This window comes from Oncorhynchus clarkii, chromosome 10 (genome assembly GCF_045791955.1).
Source record: "Oncorhynchus clarkii lewisi isolate Uvic-CL-2024 chromosome 10, UVic_Ocla_1.0, whole genome shotgun sequence".
Classification (NCBI taxonomy): domain Eukaryota; kingdom Metazoa; phylum Chordata; class Actinopteri; order Salmoniformes; family Salmonidae; genus Oncorhynchus; species Oncorhynchus clarkii.
In genome coordinates this window covers 23320121-23338793 of record NC_092156.1, presented here as the reverse complement: position 1 = coordinate 23338793, position 18673 = coordinate 23320121, and the positions used below count along the sequence as shown (strand labels likewise).

General features: G+C 42.2%; 1 protein-coding gene across 1 annotated transcript in view; it reads right to left on the bottom strand.

Annotated features, from left to right (window-relative positions):
* LOC139419193 (rho GTPase-activating protein 32-like) overlaps window positions 1-18673 on the bottom strand; it is a 105603-nt gene that overhangs the window by 24695 nt on the left and 62235 nt on the right. The window contains exon 9 of the mRNA XM_071169186.1: window positions 16315-16396. Within this exon, the coding sequence (XP_071025287.1) occupies window positions 16315-16396 (82 nt within the window). The remainder of the gene's footprint in view (window positions 1-16314; window positions 16397-18673) is intronic.

Sequence of the window (18673 nt, the reverse complement as noted above, 5' to 3'; positions counted from 1 at the left end):
GGTCTCGACCCCGCCCTGTGCAACTGGGTACTGGACTTCCTGACGGGCCGCCCCCAGGTGGTGAGGGTAGGCAACAACATCTCCTCCCCGCTGATCCTCAACACTGGGGCCCCACAAGGGTGCGTTCTGAGCCCTCTCCTGTACTCCCTGTTCACCCACGACTGCGTGGCCACGCACGCCTCCAACTCAATCATCAAGTTTGCGGACGACACAACAGTGGTAGGCTTGATTACCAACAACGACGAGACGGCCTACAGGGAGGAGGTGAGGGCCCTCGGAGTGTGGTGTCAGGAAAATAACCTCACACTCAACGTCAACAAAACTAAGGAGATGATTGTGGACTTCAGGAAACAGCAGAGGGAACACCCCCCTATCCACATCGATGGAACAGTAGTGGAGAGGGTAGCAAGTTTTAAGTTCCTCGGCATACACATCACAGACAAACTGAATTGGTCCACTCACACAGACAGCATTGTGAAGAAGGCGCAGCAGCGCCTCTTCAACCTCAGGAGGCTGAAGAAATTCGGCTTGTCACCAAAAGCACTCACAAACTTCTACAGATGCACAATCGAGAGCATCCTGGCGGGCTGTATCACCGCCTGGTACGGCAACTGCTCCGCCCTCAACCGTAAGGCTCTCCAGAGGGTAGTGAGGTCTGCACAACGCATCACCGGGGGCAAACTACCTGCCCTCCAGGACACCTACACCACCCGATGTCACAGGAAGGCCATAAAGATCATCAAGGACATCAACCACCCGAGCCACTGCCTGTTCACCCCGCTATCATCCAGAAGGCGAGGTCAGTACAGGTGCATCAAAGCTGGGACCGAGAGACTGAAAAACAGCTTCTATCTCAAGGCTATCAGACTGTTAAACAGCCACCACTAACATTGAGTGGCTGCTGCCAACACACTGACACTGACTCAACTCCAGCCACTTTAATAATGGGAATTGATGGGAAATGATGTAAATATATCACTAGCCACTTTAAACAATGCTACCTTATATAATGTTACTTACCCTACATTATTCATCTCATAGGCATACGTATATACTGTACTCTATATCATCGACTGTATCCTTATGTAATACATGTATCACTAGCCACTTTAACTATGCCACTTTGTTTACATACTCATCTCATATGTATATACTGTACTCGATACAATCTACTGTATCTGCCTATACTGCTCTGTACCATCACTCATTCATATATCCTTATGTACATATTCTTTATCCCCTCACACTGTGTACAAGACAGTAGTTTTGGAATTGTTAGTTAGATTACTTGTTGGTTATTACTGCATTGTCGGAACTAGAAGCACAAGCATTTCGCTACACTCGCATTAACATCTGCTAACCATGTGTATGTGACAAATACAATTTGATTTGATTTGATTTGATTTGACATGAACACTCCGGTCAGAGTCAACACAAAGCAGCTACTGTCTGTTCTTTATCTTTACAACTTTCACAGTTAAGTGCCACTGTAGAGGAAGCTAACAATAACATTCCACATTGCACTGCATAGCTATCCTCTCAGTCAGCATGGATCATTTCTCAAAACAAGAATAGACTGACAAGTTTCAGAAGAAAGTTATTTGTTTCTAGCCATTTTGAGCCTGTAATCAGACCCACAAATGATGATGCTCCAGATACTCAACTAGACTAAAGAAGGCCAGTTGTATTGCTTCTTTAATCAGAACACCAGTTTTCAGCTGTGCTAACATAATTGCAAAAGGATTAGCCTTTTAAAATGATAAACTTGGATTAGCTAACACAACGTGCCATTGGAACACAGGAGTGATGGTTGTTGATAATGGGCCTCTGTACGCCTATGTAGATATTTTAGTTTCCAGCTTCAATTGTAATTTACAACATTAACAATGTCTACACTGTATTTCTGATCAATTTGCTGTTATTTTAAATGGACAAAAAAGGTGTTTTTCTTTCAAAAACAAGGATTTTTCTAAGGGAGCCCAAACTTTTGAACGGTAGTGTATTTGTAATAAAGCAGCTTTCTTGACAACATTTTTGCTTCCCCTTCCCCTACATTTATGGCTCATTCCCAAGATTATCCAGCGAAACATTTGGATCAGGATATCAGTAGGAAATATAAGCATCTGAATAATGAATACATCTCTGAACTGATTTGATAACGTTATGCATCTACCTTTTGCTGTACTGTATTGAGATTGTTGCCAAGATAACAATGACAGGTTATACTGATGCCATGACACTAAACCATGCATTTCCAAGTACAGTACAACGGATATCAAGTCTGTCGATTGATATCTTATCTACTTGCAACATCGGTCCAACAATACTACTGGAGAGGGATGTCGAGGAATCCAACTATTATGTCAACTTCATGCTCTATTTAGCAGAGCCTTTTTGCAACCTGCTCATGTTCAACAGGCTTGACCGCTCCATTTACCTGCTCAATTACCCCCCATCCCCCCGTTTACAACCGCATCAAGCACTTTTATAGAGGGGGGAGCATTGTTCTGCCATGAGCCAATGTTTACATTCTTCACCAAGGCAGGTCCTATGGTATTCCATGGGGAAAACTGCTATAGAATATTTAGAAATGACACCATTGAGATATGACAACAGTAACAGTATAATATGGACCTATCCAGTTAGCCCCCAAAAAAGCTTTAATTGCCAGTGGGAGCAATGTTGTGTCCAAAGCAAACAGTATAATTGCATCTGCCCATTAAATGTGGTCCTGGGAGACAGTGATCTCTGTTTGGGTATTAGAGCGCTGGAGCATGTCACAGCCAGGCCAGAATGGCTGATTGTTCCAAGCTGAATACCCCATTGGAGTAACAGAGAGTTCTGGCTGAGAGAGGGATGACATCAGCCAAAAGTGTGTGGTCTCACAGGACAACTATGCAAATGGTCCTTTAAGACAACTAACAAATAGAGAAATATTTGTCTTGGGGGACCAGAGTGAGTTCATTCTGACGTCTTATTTTCAGGGAGTCCACATGAAACTGCTTTATAAGACATCCATCTCAGCCTTTGTAAGATAAGGTTGATGACATGCAAACTACAAAGCCCAATAGACCTCTAAAGGATCAATGTGGTATCTCAAAGCTATGAATCAATTTAATGCATGTCATTATATGATGTAATTGCCACGACTCACAGGAGATATCAAGGGTGTAAAGAAAACGCAACACTGTTCTTGTGAACATAAGGAAATTCCGAAGGAGTCTTAACATAAATAGGTCTGCCTATAGGACACTTAAACCTAACTGCTGTTGAATATTAACAGACCCTCACAAATGACAGTCATTGAAAGCATGAGCAGTTTCAACCTGAGACATAGTTGTCTATTTCCCTCCCACTGAGTTTAATTAATCATTTTAGAGCAATTGTCAAAGGAATGTTAGGGCTGATTTGAGTTTCAACAACTGTGCTACTAGACTTAATGACATGACTGCCCACATCACGTAAATCTAATAAAAATGATTTCAGAGAAGATCAACAAAACGGCTTGAACTTTCATCGATTGACAACATAATTTCAGAATTTAGGTGAGAAAGCAGTGAACCCCCCAGATACAATTGAAATACACACTATACTAGGCTAGAAATTAAATCCCATACAGTAATACATTCTACAGTAATACATTCTTACCTGCGTTTCAGTGGGATTCTCCCTTTATGACAGGACTTTAAATAGGGGATCCAAGGTAAACTGTAGGCATTTCCTTACAGATGCTCGTACTGTGACTCCTTATAATTTGGTTAATACGACTAATTATTTCAAAAGACACCGCCGACAAAACTTCACTTGACAATCACAAAATGTAGGGCTACCCATGGACAGTGAATAGCAGTCAAAAAATAGGATTAGGATAAGTGTGCTTCTCACTCCTCAGCGAGTCTACTATGAGTTCAATCGCCCCGCAAGCAAACTTTCGTCACAGCATTCTTTCCTTTCAGTTAAACCAGCCCCCTCCCGTGTCAGTTTACAACCCAACTAGACCATTAAACTGAGAAGAGGGTTGCTGCGAACGGAGTATGGGCAAGTGGGCGTGTAGAAAGGAGAGTAGAAGGCATGTGGAAAGGAGTGGGTGTGCCGAAAGGAACGATTTGGGCTTGTGGAAAAGACAAATAATTGTACATTTTCAGTTATAAAACTGATGATTGTTTATTTTTTATTAAAAGTACTTATGATGTGCTTACTGTGACTGTCACCCTGATAAATCAAATAAAATTGTATTGGTCACATATACATGGTTAGCAGATGTTATTGCGAGTGTAGCGAAATGCTTGTGCATCTAAACTCAGCAAAAAAAGAAATTTCCCCTTTTCAAAGATAATTCGTTAAACACTGCTTGTTCAATTCACCATAAACAATTCATGAACATGCACCTGTGGAACAGTCGTTAAGTCAAGCTTACAGACGGTAGGCAATTAAGGTCACAGTTACGAAAACTTAGGACACTAAGGAGGCCTTTCTACTGACTCTGAAAAACACCAAAAGAAAGATGCCCAGGGTCCCTGCTCATCTGTGTGAATGTGCCTTGGGCATGCTGCAAGGAGGCATGAGGACTGCAGATGTGTCCAGGGCAATAGATTGCAATGTCCGTACTGTGAGACGCCTAAGACAGCGCTACAGGGAGAGAGAACGGACAACTGATCGTCCTCGCAGTGGCAGACCACGTGTAACAACACCTGCACAGGATCGGGTACATCCGAAAATCACACCTGCGGGACAGGTACAGGATAACAACAACAACTGCCCGAGTTACACCAGAAACGCACAATCCCTCCATCAGGGCTCAGAATGTCCGCAATAGGCTGAGAAAGGCTGGACAGAGGGCTTGTAGGCCTGTTGTAAGGGAGGTCCTCACCAGACATCTCCGGCAACAACGTTGCCTATGGGCACAAACCCACCATCGTTGGACCAGACAGGACTGGCAAAAAATGCCCTCCACTGATGAGTTGCGGTTTTGTCTCACCAGGGGTGATCGTCGGATTCACGTTTATCGACGACGGAATGAGCGTTACACTGAGGCCTGTACTCTGGAGCAGGATCGATTTGGAGGTAGAGGTTCCGTCATGGTCTGGGGCGATGTGTCACAGCATCATCAGACTGAGCTTGTTGTCATTGCAGGCAATCTCAACGCTGTGCATTACAGGGAAGACATCCTCCTCCCTCATGTGGTACCCTTCCTGCAGGCTCATCCTGACATGACCCTCCAGCATGACAATGCCACCAGCCATACTTCTCGTTCTGTGTGTGATTTCCTGCAAGACAGGAATGTCAGTGTTCTGCCATGGCCAGCGAAGAGCCTGGATCTCAATCCCATTGAGAATGTCTGGGACCTGTTAGATAGGAGGGTGAGGGCTAAGGCCATTCACCCCAGAAATGTCTGGGAATTTACAGGTGCTTTGGTGGAAGAGTGGGGTAACATCTCACAGCAAGAACTGGCAAATCTGGTGCAGTCCATGAGGAGGAGATGCACTGCAGTGCTTAATGCAGCTGGTGACCACACCAGATACTGACTGTTACTTTTGACTTTGACCCCATCTTTGTGCAGGGACACATTATTCCATTTCTGTTATTCACATGACTGTGGAACTTGTTCAGGTTATGTCTCAGTTGTAAATATTTGTATGAACATAAGATTCAACAAGTTAAGTTTTCTGAAAATAAACGCAGTTGAGTTTAGTTCAGACAATGCAGCAATATCAACAAGTAATTTAACAATTCCACAACAACTACCTAATACATATACATCCAAGTAAAGGGATGGAAGGGGAATAATAAAGGTATATTCCAAAAAAAGTATGTATATTCATGCATGTATGTGTATGTATGTATATACAGTTGAAGTCGGAAGTTTACATACACTTAGGTTGGAATCATTAAAACTCATTTTTCAACCACTCCACAAATTTCTTGCAAACAAACTACAGTTTTGGCAAGTCGGTTAGGACATGAAGTAATGTTACCAACAATTGTATACAGACAGATTATTTCACTTATAATTCACTGTATCACAATTCCAATGGGTCAGAAGTTTACATACACTAAGTTGACTGTGCCTTTAAACAGCTCGGAAAATTCCAGAAAATTGTCATGGCTTTAGAAGCTTCTGCTAATTGACATCATTTGAGTAAAATGGAGGTGTACCTGTGGATGTATTTCAAGGCCTACCTTCAAACTCAGTGCCTCTTTGTTTGACATGGGAAAATCAAAAGAAATCAGCCAAGACCTCAGAAGAAAAATTGTAGACCTCCACAAGTCTGGTTCATCCTTGGGAGCAATTTCCAAATGCCTAGAGGTACCACGTTCATCTGTACAAACAATAGTACGCACGTATAAACTCCATGGGACCACGCAGACATCATACAGTCTCCTAGAGATGAATGCACTTTGGTGCGAAAAGTGCAAATCAATCCCAGAACAACAGCAAAGGACCTTGTGAAGATGCTGGAAGAAACAGGTACAAAAGTATCTATATCCACAGTAAAACGAGTCTATATCGACATAACCTGAAAGGCCGCTCAGCAAGGAAGAAGCCACTGGTCCAAAACCGCCATAAAAAAGCCAGACTACGGTTTGCAACTGCACATGGAGACAAAGATTGTACTTTTTGGAGAAATGTCCTCTGGTCTGATGAAACAGAAATATAAAAATATAACTGTTTGGTGGTTATGTTTGGAGGAAAAAGGGGTAAACTTGCAAGCCAAAGAACACCATCTCAACATGAAGCACGGTTGGCAGCATCATGTTGTGGGGGTGCTTTGCTGCAGGAGGGTCTGGTGCACTTCACAAAATAGATGGCATCATGAGGTAGGAAAATTATGTGGACATATTGAAGCAACATCGCAAGACATCAGTCAGGAAGTTAAAGCTTGGTCGCAAATGGGTTTTCCAAATGGACAATGACCCCAAGCATACTTCCAAAGTTGTGGAGAAACGGCTTAACGACAACAAAGTCAAGGTATTGGAGTGGCCATCACAAATCCCTGACCTCAATCCTATAGAAAATTTGTGGGCAGAACTGAAAAAGCGTGTGCGAGCAAGGAAGCCTACAAACCTGACTCAGTTACACCAGCTCTGTCAGGAGGAATGGGCCAAAATTCACCCAACTTATTGTGGGAAGCTTGTGGAAGGCTACCCGAAATGTTTGACCCAAGTTAGACAATTTAAAGGCAATGCTTCCAAATACTAATTGAGTGTATGAAAACTTCTGACACACTGGGAATGTGATGAAAGAAATAAAAGCTGAAATAAATAATTCTCTCTACTATTATTCTGACATTTCACATTCTTAAAATAAAGTGGTGATCCTAACTGACCTAAGAAGGAATTTTTACTAGGATTAAATGTCAGGAATTGTGAAAAACTGAGTTTAAATGTACTTGGCTAAGGTGTATGTAAACACACACACGTACGTACGTATGTATATGGATATTTACCCCAAAAATATATGGGGGATTTGAAATGATGCAGACAATTACATTGATGGAAGCAACAATCTTTCCGCAATATATAAAAGTAAAGGGATGGAATAAGAATATGTACATATAAATATATGGATGAGCAATGACCAAGCAGCATAGGCAAGATGCAATAGATGGTATAAAGTATAGTATATACATATGGGACGAGTAATGCAACGAGACAGCCTACAGGGAGGAGGTGAGGGCCCTCGGAGTGTGGTGTCAGGAAAATAACCTCACACTCAACGTCAACAAAACTAAGGAGATGATTGTGGACTTCAGGAAACAGCAGAGGGAACACCCCCCTATCCACATCGATGGGACAGTAGTGGAGAGGGTAGTAAGTTTTAAGTTCCTCGGCGTACACATCACAGACAAACTGAATTGGTCCACCCACACAGACAGCATCGTGAAGAAGGCGCAGCAGCGCCTATACAACCTCAGGAGGATGAAGAAATTTGGCTTGTCACCTAAAGCACTCACAAACTTCTACAGATGCACAATCGAGAGCATCCTGTCGGGCTGTATCACCGCCTGGTACGGCAACTGCTCAGCTCACAACCGTAAGGCTCTCCAGAGGGTAGTGAGGTCTGCACAACGCATCACCGGGGGCAAACTACCTGCCCTCCAGGACACCTACACCACCCGATGTCACAGGAAGGCCATAAAGATCATCAAGGACAACAACCACCCGAGCCACTGCCTGTTCACCCCGCTATCATCCAGAAGGCGAGGTCAGTACAGGTGCATCAAAGCTGGGACCGAGAGACTGAAAAACAGCTTCTATCTCAAGGCCATCAGACTGTTGAACAGCCACCACTAACATTGAGTGGCTGCTGCCTAGACACTGACTCAACTCCAGCCACTTTAATAATGGGAATTGATGGGAATTGATGTAAAATATATCACTAGCCACTTTAAACATTGCTACTTAATATAATGTTTACATACCCTACATTATTCATATATGTATACGTTTACATACATCTACTGCATCTTTATGTAATACATGTATCACTAGCCACTTTAAACTATGCCACTTTGTTTACATATACGTATACACTGTACTCGATACCATCTACTGCATCTTGCCTATGCCGCTCTGTACCATCACTCATTCATATATCTTTATGTACATATTCTTTATCCCTTTACACTTGTGTGTATAAGGTAGTAGTTTTGGAATTGTTAGCTAGATTACTCGTTGGTTATTACTGCGTTGTCGGAACTAGAAGCACAAGCATTTCGCTACACTCGCATTAACATCTGCTAACCATGTGTATGTGACAAATAAAATTTGATTTGATTTGATGCAAGATATGTAAACATTAGTATTAAAGTGGCATTACTAAAGTGACTAGTGATCCATTTGATAGTGGCCAATGATTTCAAGTCTGTATGTAGGCAGCAGCTTCTCTGTGTTAGTGATGGCTGTGTAACAGTCTGATAGCCTTGAGATAGAAGCTATTTTTAAGTCTCCTGGTCCAAGCTTTGATGCACCTGTACTGACCTCGCTACTAGTAGCTACTTCCCATGCAGTTGCCGGACCTGCCAGACAGACAGTAGTGCCAGTGTAGTTGCCGTTCATGCCCTCCCCATTGAGTAGTAGACTGTATCCATGTATAAAAGTGACATCTAGATGGTTATTAATTTTCATTATTTCTTGTATAGGCTGCTATGAATCCATGGGAAGGAAAAAAGTTGACACGGTACCTACTGCCGGCGACATGTCCTGATACAGCTGCCCATTAAGGAAGCAGGTAGGAAGCAGGTTGGCAGGCATGTCGATACAACACCACAAATCTTCCCAATTAGGTGAGTTGCTTTCTATACACCCACTCTCCTTCGACATAGCCACTCGCCTATACTCCAGTCATCATATTATATGCATATAATTGACAGCTTAGGATAGAAAACACTCTAAAGTTTTTAAAACTGTAAAAATATTGTCTGTGAGTATAACAGAACTGATATTGCAAGCGAAAGCCTGAGAAAAGAGTCACTTCCTGATTGGATTTATTTTGAAACCCTGTGTTCCTATGCATCCCTATTGCCCATTGAAAGGGATATCAACCAGATTCCTTTTTCTATGGCTTCCCTAAGGTGTCAACAGCCTTTAGACATAGTTTCAGGCTTTTATTTTGAAGAATGAGCGTGAACGACCACATTGCGTAAGTGGATAGGTGGGGGCTCTCAGAGTGATTTGTGCACAAAAGAGAGAGGCGGCCATTATTACTCCCGGGCCTAGTGAAAAGCCAACTGTCCCGGTTGATATATTATCGAATAGATATTTGAAAAACACCTTGAGGATTGATTATAAAAAACGTTTGACATGTTTCTGTGTACATTATGGATATAATTTGGAATTTTTGTCTGCGTTGTCGTGGCCGCTCTTTCCGGTGGATTCCTGGGCGTAACGCACCAAACTAACGGAGGTATTTGGATATAAAAATATCTTTATGGAACAAAAGGAACATTTGTTGTCTAACTGGGAGTCTCGTGAGTGAAAACATCCGAAGATCATCAAAGGTAAAGGATGAATTTGATTGCTTTTCTGATTTTCGTGACCAAGTTACCTGATAATAGGTGTACTTATTGTTTTGTTATGCTATCGATAAACTTACACAAACGCTTGTATTGCTTTCGCTGTAAAGCATAATTTCAAAATCTGAGACGACAGGGTGATTAACAAATGGCTAAGCTGTGTTTCGCTATATTTCACTTGTGATTTCATGAATATGAATATTTTCTAGTAATATTATTTGACTATTGCGCTATGCTATTCAGCGTTGCTGATGACAAATATACCGGATCCGGGATGGGTGGTTCTAAGAGTTAAGTTCATGTTTAAAGTATCCCTATGTTTCTGTTATTACGGTACTATCACTCTGTTATTAGTACGCCTGCGCGGTAGTCTCACCGCTGATGGACCTGGCCTGAGTGCAATGGCAACCATGTACTGTGGAAATACGGTATAGTAAACGTTGTTAAACTGGAACCTAGTCCTTGTGTAATTTTAGGTTAATGGGGATAGGGGGCAGTATTTTCACTTTGGATGAATTGCGTGCCCATAGTGAACTGCATCCTACTCTGTCCTAGATTGCTAATATATGCATATTATTATTACTATTGGATAGAATTATGTCTGAGTATAACAGAACTCATAGGGCAGGCAATCTTTCAAACAGGAAGTGAAATTCTGAATACGTCTAATTTCAAGTCATCACCTATCCAGTTCCAAATAAGATATGGATCTGGCAGCACTTTCTACGCCTTCCACTAGATGTCCTCATTCAGTAGAACGTGGAATGGAGCTTCTGGTGTGAACTTTGACCGAATGGGAGGGGAAATAGTCACTGTCCCGACAGAATGCCATTTTCCTGTGGCGCATTTGTCTGTGGGTGTCACCATCGTTCCATTTGGCTGCAGATGAAAACGTATGCTCCGGTTGGAACGTTATTGGATATATATGAAAATAACATCCTGAAGATTGATTCTCTACTTAGTGTGACCAGTTTATTCGACCTGGAATATATATTTTTGAAGTTTCGTCCGAGTTCTCCTGGACCAGCGTCAGCTTTTGGGCACGTGAGCTGAAAGTGCTAGCAAATGCAGCTAATTGGACACTAGTATTGGACATTATGGAACAAAACAACGATTTATTGTGGAACTAGGACTCCTTGCACTGCATTCTGATGAAAGATCATGAAAGGTAAGGTAATATTTATGATGTTATTTTGTATTTCTGTTGACTCCAACATGGCGGAGAAATATATTTACGTCTGAGCGCTGTCTCAGATTATTGCATGGTAGGCTATTTTTGTAACGTTTAAAAAAAATCTGACACAGCGGTTGCATTAAGAACCAGTGTATCTTTAATTATATGTAGAACATGTATCTTTAGTCAAAGTTTATGATGAGTATTTCTGTTATCTGGCGTAGCTTTCTATAATTCCTCCGGATATTTTGGAGGCATTTCTGAACATAGCGTCAATGTAAACCGAGATTTGTGGATATAAATATGCATATTATCGAACAAAACATAAATGTATTGTGTAACATGTCATATGAGTGTCATCTGATGAAGATTTTCAAAAGGTTAGTGATTCATTTTATCTCTAATCCTGCTTTTGTGACTATCTTTGGCTGGGAAAAATGGCTGTGTTTTTTTTTGGATTTGGTGGTGGTCTAACATGTTGTGTTTTCGTTGTAAAACATTTTAAAAATCGGACATGATGGGTAGATGAACAAGATGTTTATCTTTCATTTGCTGTATTGGACTTGTTAATGTGTGAAAGTTAAATATTTCTTAAGAATATTTTTTAATTCCCTGCGCCACCTTTTCAGCTGAATGGGGGGGAATCGCCTTGCCATAACAGGTTAACACCCTCAAAGTAGCCTAAAAAACATTCCCTTTGTTTTCACATTGGCGTACTATGCACAAGTTGTGTGTACACCAAAAACATAGTAGGTGCGTGAGCACCCTCATTCTGCATCCAAGAGAATGAGGGCTGAAGTTTCTGAGACAATCTCCCACAATCATTCCCCACAGGCCCAAACTACACAAGGTCTTTGTGCCTCACATACTTTCACGGCCCAGAGCATATGTGTTGGGAAATTGACCAAAGCCCCATTGGGAAAAGCATGACAAATATTACTGTCTCCTTCACACATTCTCCATTCTATCTCTCACTTTGCTTCTCTCATAGACACATCCAGCTCTTGTCTTGGCTCGCTTGCGCTCCTCACAGCTGCCCAAGTCACTCGACTGGTCCCCAGACAGGAAGCCAGCTCCAGCCCAGGGAGGAAGTAGCAGATTCAAAGAGTAGTGGGGTCAGAACATCTGGACAAACACCTGCCATACTAGGGCAGTCAGGCTGGAGAAAACAGCAGAGCTGATCACACTGTTGCTTAGACTTCAGTGTTTAAGTGTGTGGATGACGTGCGTCTCTCGGACTTCAGTGTTTAAGTGTGTGGATGACGTGCGTCTCTCAGACTTCAGTGTTTAAGTGTCTGGATGACGTGCGTCTCTCAGACTTCAGTGTATAAGTGTGTGGATGACGTGTGTCTCTCAGACTTCAGTGTTTAAGTGTGTGGATGACGTGCGTCTCTCAGACTTCAGTGTTTAAGTGTCTGGATGACGTGCGTCTCTCAGACTTCAGTGTATAAGTGTGTGGATGACGTGTGTCTCTCAGACTTCAGTGTTTAAGTGTGTGGATGACGTGCGTCTCTCAGACTTCAGTGTAACCCTTCATCCAAGTCAGACAGTTTGCAGATGTCCTTTTAAACTTGAGTTAAAAAGGCTAAAAACTATTCTGAGCTTTTTTTTTCAAATGCAACTCAATACAGTGGTGTATCCAACTGCAAAGGATCTCCTTCAATCTGCTCACTCTCTGAAATTTCAGAGGTAGAAATCTCAACCCAGTTCGCCAGCTAAATAGACAGGAACCATTTTCTATGCAGGGGAGCTGGTGAGTGTATGTTTGAACATGTCAGGGTTCCTGTTAAGAATGTAGCCATTTCAGTGACCATGGAGAAGACTTGGCTCCTTAATGTTGCAGGACAAAGCTTAACGCTCCAAAGGATCCTTTTATAGCACCCGTCTTAAAGGGAGGACTTGAATAAATCAAGCCAGTCTAGACCCCAGCCACAGCCACACCCGAAAGTCTTTCAAGTTAAATCAACTACAGCTGGCTGGTAACCAGATAGGGGGAACACTGAAGAGGTCTGAAGAAAAAAAGCAGCAGGATCAACTCCTCAAAAGGAACCCTGATAAACCTAAATAATAAAAGGTAAATAACACAGCAACACATTCATTGGAAATAGTCTAGAAATCAACTAATTAAGTCTAGTGCAAGTGAATCTGATAAAGGAGGGTACGTTACACTCCGACAACAGTGCTCAGGTTAGAGAGTAAGTGGATTTAGCTGTTCAAGTGAGTTTCCACGCATCAAAGATAAGTATTTTTCTAAACTTGACCAAAGCACTTGTGTTACATCATAGAGTGCACCAAGAACTAAGAATGAACTAAGAATGAACTGCGGACTCTGGTCCTAGTGTAGTGGTATTTTAGAGACTTGGTGAACAGACAGAGAAAGACAGAGTGCCTCAGCGGCGTGTCGTGTGCGTTAGTAGTGGGTTAGCTCTGTGGTGGTTAAGGCACACGTAGGGATGGACACACGTGTCAACCTGAGCTCAGGCTGTAGAATTTTAACGGGTCGGTCACCCATGCACTGTCCTGCTTTACACTCTCCATCTCCAAATCTGTATGCCATTCACACGAACGGATGGATAGGCAGGAGAGGTGGGTAGGAACGGAGAGGGAGAGATCGTCCTGTTAGAGGAGGAACATGGCAGGAACAACAGCTTTTTTTTCTGTTTCGAGACTGTCTCTCAGTCAGATAGCTTGGCATCTGACACTTGGTGGAGGAGGCACAAAAGGACATTACGCATTATGTGTGCATTGGTTAAAGTTCAATTAATATACAGGAAATGAATAAACCTTTCATAGTACATCATTGGGCAGTGAATACTACAAAACTTTGTCAGCAAATAAAATTATTTTCACTGTAAAAATTGGTGTCAGCCAGTACAAAGTATCATTAAGTGTTGCAATGACTATTGAATTTGACAACCAGGTGTGGAAGGAGGAAAAGCAGTGTGGGTAAGAAAAGTGTGTGGCCCTTAAGTGCATCCTTTCTTCCTCCCTCCTCTAATCTGTGATTAAGCATGATTAGATAGGTGAACCCAAGGGCTCCAGCACATGGCTTTCACCTGTCCAGTAATTTCTAATCATTGACTACTTCAAGGAAAGAAAGAAGAATGCACTTGAACGGGGCCTGTGTTTGTGAGAGGGATAGGGAGAGGGGGTGTATACCAGCACGCACAGGGTGGAAAGAGACTCCAGGAGGCAGGCTGTAGACCAGAGCAGGGGAATGCTGAAGTAGGGTGGGGGGCAAAGGTGAAATAAACAACAAGCTTAAACATGCATTGAGCAGAGTGAAGCCGTGCAAAAAACGACATGCAAATTTCAGGTGTGTGACCAATATGGAAACCCAATGAATGGAGATCTAAAATGGGTGGGCAAGCAAATAGGAGCCATTTCCACAGAGTTGACTTTCTTTGTGTGCATTCAGGACAGTATGACAGATACAGCATGATGCATTATTTTATTTGCATAACACACAATCTAATATGCTTAGAAACATTGGCTTTAAATGTTGTGCACCAGATAACATTGGGCCATAACCCCTAACAACATCTGAGACAGCATAGTTATGGTGATGATGCTATTCCTCATTACGGATCCTATGGGGATCCTATGGGGTGTGTTGTTTTTTTGTCACCACTTCCCTGTATCCTTTGCCTTGATATTGTTCCCAGCAGGCCTTGCATGGTTCTGCTCCTACCAGGCCTCCCACCTCAATTCCAAAGGGTTGGTTCTGACACTGAGTCATTGGGTGATTCACCCCTTGAATTGGAAGGGAATTTTTCAAGACTGATTTAGATAGGCTTAAGGTGTCTGTGGCTGATCGAGAGAGTACATGGGGCTGAGTCCAAAATGGTACCTCATTCCCTACATAGTGCTCTACTTTTGGTCAGAGCTCATGAGCTCTGGCCAAAAGTAGAGCATTATAGGGAATGGGATGTCATCTCAGGATATAAGATATGAATAGGATGGGATGCCATGGAAAGGGCTTGGCAGCCTGGTCATTCCAAAACATGACATAAGCTGCACTTTTCACAATCCATCTAAAAGTATTACCCATGTAAGAGGGGGTCAAAGTCCATGCATGATAGAGTTTCTATTACGCCTATCAGAATGTCGTGGCTGTACTTTCTGATTGTGATAGGGCTTTATGGTACACTCACGTGTTGAATGGCCGTGTTTGTTTTTGGACACTCATATGAGTGCGCTAGGTGGCTTATCTGTTTGCACTGGCTACCTATAGATCAGTGATACGTGTTTGCATTGGATTAACATTGACATTGTGCAAATAGAGACATGAGACGCAAGTTTAGGTGGTTATTCAAGAGCACGATAACTATGGATTTCATTTTTCAAGTTGTGAAACGTTGAGTAGTGGGAATTCTCACTGGACACTTCATACCAATATAAGATCATCACATTCAGCTAAAGAGATCAATATTATGATCTAGGTCTTATGTTTTTATTTTGCAGTCTAGTGTTGTGTTGAATACGCAAGTCTCTTCAATCAATCCCTAGGTCTATACCGTCACTAAACGTTCCTTTTGGATTCACCCTATTGTATTGTGGAGTCAGCCCTGAAATGCATTTAAAAAGGCCAGTTAACATGAGAAATGTTTGGGTTGGTTGTGACTTCACTCATTCAGTGGTCTCTGCAATGACATGATAGGTGTTCCCTCACATTGCTCTGTGCTTTAGCCTCAGCTGGCCTAGCCGCCTGAGACAGACCGACACTTATGTAGAGCATCACCCTTACTCCTCCACAGAGTGGCACTAGCACCTGCTGCAGCTCAGTCACCATGACACACCACACATCCACATCATCATCACACCTCACACTTACAGACGGGATCACAGTTGGGAATCCCCCCCCCCAATCTCACCAGACATTATCATACTCTAACGTTGATATGCATTTTCCATAACCAACTGCTTCCTGCTGTCATAAATATCAGATATATCTAGTTAGTAGTTTATAGTTAATGATGTCAAAATCACAACAACACATTTTTGATAAGAACTATTATATACTTTATCCACCAAAACCAACAGGGCACCCAGTGGGAGCGAACGCTAGGAGAGTCACGGACGCCTCACTGTACCTGGTTTTGGCACCGAGAGGAAATACAGTACCTGGTTTTGGCACCGAGTTGGTGACGGACTGCGGCACCTTGTCGTTTATCAGCTCCACACACTCACTGGGAAAGAAGCCAACCTGGGGAGAGAGGACAAAAAACACTTTTTACACACACACACACAGAGAGAGAGAGAGAGCACAAGAGTGAGCAGAGAGGATGAGTGTGTGTGAAAATGAATGAATGAATGAGTGAGAGCAGTACCACTAAAGACTGACAAACAGGCTTCAGCCACTTATATCAATATGTCTCTACTGTGCATCTGGCCTTTGTTGGAGACCTCTCTCTGGATTAGGGAGTCCATAGGCAGTTGGTATAAACACATACTAAAAGGTTGGTGTGAGACCCAGAATGCCACTTGGAAATGTGCTGTGCTCGTTGCGGTGTTCAGTCAAGATCATGTGCCTAATTAGCTGCCCAAGCTATGGCTTTTAGGAATGGTCTGTGCCAGCTGAAGCGGAGGTAAAGGCCGGAGGGTGAGTGTGTGTAGGGCAATGTGTGTGTGAGACTGTGTTTACATGCTGTGTGTGTATCCCAAATATTTTATATCAGAAGATCATTTCCTTCTATAATCTATAATCTATAATTCCTTCTATAGTCTATAATTGGACACTGGACAGAAGTCAAGAGCAGACTGTGATAGTTTAAAATCTCTACAGTCAACCGGAAAGCAAAATATCCTTGTCGGACACAGATGTTAGTGCGTCAGGTAGCCTAGCGGTTAGGGCATTGGGCCAATAACCGAAAGGTTGCTGGCTCGATTACTTGAGCCAACAAGGTGAAAAAAAGAAAGGCACTTAAACCCTAATTTGCTCAAGGGGTGCCATACTACTATGGCTGACCCTTTAAAACAACACATTTCACTGCACCCATCCTGTGTGCGACAATAAAACATATATGTCTTTATATTATTTTTCAAATGAACATGAGTAAAACAAATAATTTCTGATTTAAAACAACTGATCCTCCCAGTGCAAATAGACATAGATGCCTCCAGGCTAGGGATGGACAGGTTTATTTGAATATGCAAACAAAGTATTTTATAACTTTTGTGAGTATACATTTTTAGTTTTTTAAAGATGCCTATTTTAGCAAAGAAAATATTTTTTCTAAATTACATGTAAATATCCATGTGACAGTTAGATACAATTCTTAATGTTGTAATGACCTGACTAGATCATAAAGGAACAATTGCCCAGACTGAGGCTTGAGGTTACGAATTGACGGTTTACTAACCCAACTTTATACAGGCTACTGTTTGGCCGTAGCCCACGCCAAATAAATGAAGGATACCCCACAAACCAACCGTGACCTTCTCTTGTGAAGGCCAGAGGTAAGAGAGAGAACAATGGCTAAACCTGGTCTTAACTTCCAATGCTTCATCCCCCTGCCCAACCCCCCTCCACGCCACTCCGCCAACCACCAGAATGCCCGGCATCAGAACATTCCAGGCATTCCCGTGATTGGCAGATAGCAGGTTGATTGCCATGTCGGACTCCGCAAACACTGGTAAATACAACACAACTCACTAATAGCCTAACACATAACACACAGCTGTCTGTGCGGGTCGCTACAATGTAATCAAACAACACACTTTTGAATGTAGTTTATATGATGTGCGCCTCATGAAATAGGCTTCATATACACGTAGCTTGTTTTGTCGGCCAAGGAAAGCGGCACCACAGTCAGAATCCATGTGTAGCAAGTGAAATGACGGATCACTAATACAATGCAAGATGGAATAAAAATTACGAAATTAAACATTAGCGAAATGAGAAGGAGTGGGCTACAACAAGCAACCAAAATCGCAGCAAAATGTAGACTCAATTAGCCAGGGTAGCTAGCTTACTTTTCTAGTCTACTCCAACTTATTCCAGTCAAGAAGGGCACAGTCAAATGGGATGATAAATAACACTGTGGCTGCTACAAGTTAGCTAGTGTATCAAGTCTGACGAGCTAGCTACTCTATCTCGTCCGTTTCCATCTCACACATACCTTCCCCTCCCATGCAGCAGCAGAGCTCACACATACCGTCCCCTGTAATGCTCAGGTTAAAAACATATGTAAAAAAATTACAAAAATGAAAAAATAAACCATGTATTTCGAATATCTGGAAAAATGCATGATATTATTAGAATAGTAAAATTATTTCTAACGCCCATCCCTGCTCCAGGCTAAACTGTCTTCCTCAAGTCTTTGTGAGTGTTAAGAAATCTCTAGGCTGTATAATAGAATAATATAAATCTCTAGGCTGTATAATAGAATAATATAAATCTCTAGGCTGTATAATAGAATAATATAAATCTCTAGGCTGTATAATAGAATAATATAAATCTCTATGCTGTATAATAGAATAA